This window comes from Rhinolophus ferrumequinum, chromosome 23, assembly GCF_004115265.2.
Source record: "Rhinolophus ferrumequinum isolate MPI-CBG mRhiFer1 chromosome 23, mRhiFer1_v1.p, whole genome shotgun sequence".
Taxonomy (NCBI): Eukaryota; Metazoa; Chordata; class Mammalia; order Chiroptera; family Rhinolophidae; genus Rhinolophus; species Rhinolophus ferrumequinum.
In genome coordinates, this window is record NC_046306.1 from 19,866,276 (window position 1) to 19,872,520 (window position 6,245).

Consider the following 6,245-nt stretch of genomic DNA (forward strand, 5'->3'; position numbering starts at 1 on the left):
AAGGACCGTGGGGTTAGGGTTGTGGAGGGGGCCTAGGACTGTTCTTGGGGTGGAGGCTGTGTGGTGTGATGCTTATTGGCCTCTGCCTACAGCTTGGCCGGACTGAGCGAGTACGGAACTGCTCGAGCCCCGAGTTCTCCAAGACTCTGCAGCTTGAGTATCACTTTGAGACGGTCCAGAAGCTCCGATTTGGCCTCTATGACATAGACAACAAGACCCCTGAGCTGGGGGATGATGACTTCCTAGGAGGGGCTGAGTGTTCCCTAGGACAGGTATGTAGGGCCAGGGATTAGAATCGTTCAGACACAGGTTTAGTAAGAGCCCTGTCAGACAACCAGCCTGCCCGGAGCTTGGAGGGGGGTGGTCAGGCAGGACCTAATCCTGCCTGAGATCCTCACACATATCCCTGCCCCCTGCCCCTGCTCTGCCCAGATTGTGTCCAGCCAGATACTAACTCTACCCTTGATGCTGAAGCCTGGAAAACCTGCTGGGCGGGGGACCATCACGGTAAGGAAGAAGTCGTAAGGGCGGGGTGGGGGAATTACATCAAGGAAGAATTCATGAGGTGACCCAGTCTCCTGCCTCCCTTACCTAGGTCTCGTCTCAGGAGGTGAAGGATAGTCGTGTAGTGACCATGGAGGTGGAGGCCAGAAACCTAGATAAGAAGGTGTGTGTGTGGAAGGAGACCTTGGGGTTTCAAGAATGAAGGGGACTTGAATGGTGTGTTGGGGGGCAGGCATGGGGATGGGTCTGGCACAGTGGTGGTTTCTTCCTAGTCTGATAACAGGTCTCTGTGGTATTGACAGGACTTCCTGGGGAAATCGGATCCATTCTTGGAGTTCTTCCGCCAGGGTGATGGGAAATGGCACCTGGCATACAGATCTGAGGTGTGAGACCCCTGGACTTGGGGTGGGGGGGTGGGGTGGGAGAGAGTGTCCTGGGATTTGTGGCTACCAAGGTTTGGAACACAGAGAAAGAGATTACATATGGGTAGGAAAAGGATGGCAGCTACCCACCCATCAGGCCAGAGCTCACCGGAAATCTTGTCCTCCACCTTCAGGTAATTAAGAACAACCTGAACCCTACGTGGAAGCGCTTCTCTGTTCCCTTTCAGCACTTCTGTGGGGGAGACCCCAGCACACCCATCCAGGTGAGGAGCACGCCTCCTGAGTGGGCTGAACGGGGCCGAGAGCCTGGGGAGGGATTAATTCTCACCTGCCACCTGCCTCCTGGTCTTGGTAGACACACACCTTGCCTCGCAGGTGCGGTGCTCAGACTATGACAGCGATGGTTCACATGACCTCATCGGTACCTTCCACACCAGCTTGGCCCAGCTGCAAGCAGCCCCGGTGAGTGCTGGCCCTGCTCAGCGTGCTGAGGTGGCCTAGAGGGCTGCAGCCCAGGGAGCGGAGCGGGGCCGGGCAGCTCCACTCCAGTCCTGGCTGAGGCTCCGGGAGTTCCCTGCCCTAATTGTTCTTTCCTCACCAGGCTGAGTTTGAATGCATCCACCCTGAGAAACAGCAGAAAAAGAAAAGCTACAAAAACTCTGGAACTATCCGCGTTAAGATTTGCCAGGTGAGGCGACAGCCCGTGTGACCCAGGCTCTGACCCCTGAGCTCCGTGGCCACAAGCCCTTCACCACCCGTGACCCTGGTTTCTTTCATCTGCAGGTGGAAACAGAGTATTCGTTCCTGGACTATGTGATGGGAGGCTGTCAGATCAACTTTACTGTAAGTTGCTTTACCAGGGGTAAGAGAACAGATCTGGGGCTCACAGAGGCTTTCAGCTCCCCTCCTCCTATCCTAGGTGGGCGTGGACTTCACAGGCTCCAATGGAGACCCGTCCTCACCCGATTCCCTGCACTACCTGAGCCCAACCGGGGTCAACGAGTACCTGACAGCACTGTGGAGTGTGGGCAGCGTGGTTCAGGACTATGACTCGTGAGTAGCTTCTCTTGCCCACGCCCACTCCCTGCAGATGCTTCAGCCTCTGGGCTCCCAGTTCCCTCACGATTCTTCCCCAATTCACTGTCCCCCCACAGGGACAAGCTGTTCCCAGCATTTGGATTTGGGGCCGAGGTGCCCCCTGACTGGCAGGTGAGCACTCCCTTCCCCTCTTGTACTCGTGTTTTTAGTTTCAGGGTTCTGATTTGGGGGAAGCAGTGAACTTGCTGCCTAGCTCCCAGCTTTATGGATGCGTCCCCTGCGGGCATGTGTACACGTGCTCAGGACTGAATAGCTCCTATGCGATGCTTGGTACATACCATATACCATGCTGCCCTTTTTCTTCGTACAAACGTGGTCATGGGGAAGGAACCTCATTTTCATTCTTGCCCTCAGGTCTCCCATGAATTTCCCTTGAACTTCAACCCCAGTAACCCCTACTGTGCAGGTAAGTCCTCCATCCTCAATCATAAGGCAGATCTGTCCAGACCTAGAGGGCTAAGTCTGTGCTAGCAAGGGAGAATGGAGGTGGGGGAGCAGACACCTGATTCCATTGCCCGGAAGACTGGATTTTAGAGCTAGGACTCCAGCGTCAAATCTTCATCCTGCCACTTACTCACCATATGACTTGTGACTTGCTTAGCTTCTGTGTGCTTGTAGGTTACAATATTGTAGGATATGGAATTTTTAAGGAGAGGATGTATGTACTGCTTGGTGCATACTAAATGCTCTCTAAAAAATGGTAGCTATTATATTATCATTATCTCTGCCTAGAAGCTCACAGCTACTTATATAGGCATCAGCTCTTTTTAGGGTATTTTTTCCCCAAGCTCTTTCGTCTAGAGAAGGCCAAACCTCGTGGCTCCCTAGCCACCCCCACATGGGCAACAAGCTATAGTGGAAAACTTGACCTGAACTGAGTTTCTATTTTGACCTGAGTTCAGACTTAGAGAAAAGTTGCAAGAATTGATCTAGGGGATCAGGTCATTGGAGCTCAGGAGTCAGGGCCCCGGTGAAAGGGGCTATTTACCTTCACCCAGATTCTCCTAACATGAACATTTTACCACGTTTGGTTTATTATTCTCACTCAAGTTCTCTCTACCCCCCACCACATATATACTTTCTTTTTTTTCTGAAATGTTGAGAATTATAGTGAATAAGCTCTGCCCCAAGTTTGCCTCTGTGGCCCCACCAACTTTGCACCCACCTTCATTCATGTGGCCTTTTATCCCTAAATACTTCAGTGTTTCCTAAAATCAAAGACATTCTCTTACCTAACCACATTACAATCCTCAAAGTTAGGAAATTAACATTAATACAATACTATATTCAGTCTATAGAATTTATTCAAATTTTGCCATTTGTCCTGACTCCTACAGCAAAAGGAAATCTTGGATCACACGTTGCATCCAGTTGTCTTATGTTCCAGAGTTCTTCGTGTCTTTCATTATATTGACATTGTTTAAGATTACAGGCCTGATAATTTGTAGGAGGTCCCTCAGTTTGGGTTTACCTAATATTTCCTCCTGATTAGATTGAGATTATGCATTTTTGGCAGGAATACCGTGATGCTCTTCTCAGTGTACTGTATCAGGAGGTGCACGTGATGTTGATTTATCCTATCACCAGTCTTGTTAACTTTGAACGCTTGATTAAGGTAGTCTGTCAGGCTTCTCCACTATGCAAGTACAGGTTTTCTCTTTGTAATTAGTGTCTTTAGGGAAGATACTTTGAGGCTATATCAATGTGTAAGTACTCATCTTTTACCCTCTAATTTTAGCATCCATCAATGATCCTTGCCTGAATCAATTATCTCTATGATTGTCAAATGATTTTGTAATTCCTTCTGCATTTATTAAGGAAGAGTTTTCCCTTCTCTCCCATTATTTAATATTTCTGTGGATTCTTATTAAATGGATTGTAGCTCATTATCTTACTGAGTGGGTTATAATCTGATGCTCAACTGTCCTAGATTTTTCAGGGTGTCCCCCTAATCTGGGTTTTAATTCAAGCTGTGATTTAGGGCAAGTGTCTGGCTTTAATTTCCTCATCTGTATGATAAGTTTAAGCACCTTGGGTTATAGGGACGACTGAATGAAATGCACCCAGGTTCCCAAATCTGATGGGGTGATGTCAGGAGTGGATCAACCCTGAGAGGCCCAGTGTTTTACAGTGGTTTTGTCCTTCTTCTCTAGGTATCCAGGGAATTGTGGATGCCTACCGCCAGGCCCTGCCCCAAGTTCGCCTGTACGGCCCCACCAATTTTGCACCCATCATCAACCATGTGGCCAGGTTTGCAGCCCAGGCTGCACATCAGAGGACTGCCTCGGTGAGGTCATGGGACGTAGTGGTGGTGGGGGGTGGTCGCAGTCAGGGGCTCCCTTGAGGGTTATGTAACAAGGGACTTGTCAGCGTGGGAATGTGTGGCTGGGGTGTGTAGAGGGTCTGCCTCAGTATACGAATGGGTTCGCCCCCAGCAATACTTCGTGCTGTTGCTGCTGACCGACGGTGCTGTGACAGATGTGGAGGCCACACGTGAGGCTGTGGTTCGTGCGTCCCACCTGCCCATGTCACTGATCATCGTGGGTGTGGGCGGTGCTGACTTCGACGCCATGGAGCAGCTGGACGCTGATGGTGGACCCCTGCGTACACGCTCCGGGGAGGGAGCTGCCCGTGACATAGTGCAGTTTGTGCCCTACCGCCGCTTCCAGAATGTGAGTGGGGGCACGCGTGGGGGCGTTTACCCTTCCACCTCTCCTGATGTGGGTGGGCATACTCACCCTTTCATCTAAGTCTGGGACAGGGTTGGGTGTTGGGTTTTATTTATATCCCTTCTTGGGTATAAAATGTAGGCCTCAGCGGGCTGGCGATCTCGGCGGGCCCCCACTGACCTTGCCCCGCTTCTCCTGGCAGGCTCCTCGGGAGGCATTGGCACAGACGGTGCTCGCAGAAATACCCATGCAACTGGTCTCCTACTTCAAGGCCCAAGGTTGGGCCCCATTGAAGCCGCTTCCAGGCCCAGCCAAGGGCCCTGCACAGGCTCCGCAGGCCTAGGTTCCCCTGGAGGGTAGCTTGTGGGTGGTCCTCTGCCCTGTGTCCCCAAGGTCTGCACGCACAGCGCCCACCCCTGCACACACCCCCCAGTGCTCGCACTTTATATTTTATACTTTTTGCTGGCATTTTATATTTTATACTTTTATACTTGCTCCTGCTGTTGCCGCTCTTTATCCCATCTGCTTGCCCCTGGAGCCCCTCATTTAATAAAGATCAGTGATGACCACTGCTTTGCCACCCAGCACTGTGTGTGTTTTGGGGTGGGAATCTGTTAGCCATGTTTACTTCGCTCTGAGCCTATTCGTTGACCTTAGGGGTTGCTGAATGAAAGATGCTTCTGACAGAATAGCTGCACTCAAAAGATATTAGGTATTCCTGGCCATGTATCTGGAAATATGGACTCTATTTTTTTGAAAATACAAAGATTGAATGTAAGTCAGACACCCAGCCTGCCCTGAGCTGAGCTGGGAACGCAGGACAAGGTGGAAAGTGCTAGGGGAGGGATGAATTTTAAGACGGTGCAAGGGCTATGCTAGACTTCCTGGGGAGGGAGCAGTGGTAGTTCCAGTCTTAAAAACAGGCAACAAGCTTGAATTGTTTAATAGCTTTTTTTTTTTTTTACTAGAAAATTAATATGTACATCCATTGTAAAACAAATAAAATACTGGAAAAATATCACCTAAACTCCCATGTCCCAATGAAACATTTGGTGCATATTTTTTAGTCCTTTATCCATAGTATTTATAGTCTATACATGTTTTTTATTTTATAAAAATGGGATCATATTATACATACTATTTTAGCATGCTTTAAAATAGATAATGGAACAGTGAGGGCCCCTGTCTTTCCTAAGTCCGACAAAAATTATTTTTCTAAATAGGATATTATGCATACTGTTTGTACCTTGTATATATATATATATATATATATATATATATATATATAATATATATTTTGGGTGTCTTACCCATTAGAACTTAATTGCTGATCTCATTCTTTTTAATATCTATATACTATTCTGTGTATGAGTGTACCATACCTTATTTAGCCAATCCCTTACTGAGATACAGGTCCCTTCCAGTTGTGTTCTGTTCAAACAATGCTGTAATGAATATCCTTGTACATTTATCTGTGCATTTACAGGAATGTTTCTGAAGGATTAGTTCCTTGAAATACTAGATCAAAGGGTATTTTAATAGATATTGTGACTTGCCCTCCATAACAGTTTTTTACCCCTTTTGTTAATCT

General features: G+C 48.5%; 1 protein-coding gene across 7 annotated transcripts in view; it reads left to right on the plus strand.

Annotated features, from left to right (window-relative positions):
• Window positions 1-5,919, plus strand: part of LOC117015888 (copine-1) — a 34,629-nt gene extending 28,710 nt beyond the window's left edge. For 6 of the 7 annotated variants that reach the window (XM_033094736.1, XM_033094733.1, XM_033094732.1 and 3 more), the window contains 14 exons: window positions 93-272; window positions 433-507; window positions 596-667; window positions 807-887; window positions 1,061-1,150; window positions 1,263-1,349; window positions 1,489-1,575; window positions 1,671-1,730; window positions 1,807-1,940; window positions 2,042-2,096; window positions 2,340-2,391; window positions 4,139-4,272; window positions 4,421-4,657; window positions 4,857-5,913. In XM_033094736.1, coding sequence (XP_032950627.1) covers window positions 93-272; window positions 433-507; window positions 596-667; window positions 807-887; window positions 1,061-1,150; window positions 1,263-1,349; window positions 1,489-1,575; window positions 1,671-1,730; window positions 1,807-1,940; window positions 2,042-2,096; window positions 2,340-2,391; window positions 4,139-4,272; window positions 4,421-4,657; window positions 4,857-4,997 — 1,485 coding nt within the window. In that variant the 3' untranslated portion in view covers window positions 4,998-5,913. Of the gene's footprint in view, window positions 1-92; window positions 273-432; window positions 508-595; window positions 668-806; window positions 888-1,060; window positions 1,151-1,262; window positions 1,350-1,488; window positions 1,576-1,670; window positions 1,731-1,806; window positions 1,941-2,041; window positions 2,097-2,339; window positions 2,392-4,138; window positions 4,273-4,420; window positions 4,658-4,856 lie in introns of all 7 variants that reach the window. The other variant, XM_033094738.1, reaches the window with a different exon arrangement.
• Window positions 5,920-6,245: the final 326 nt, after the last annotated feature.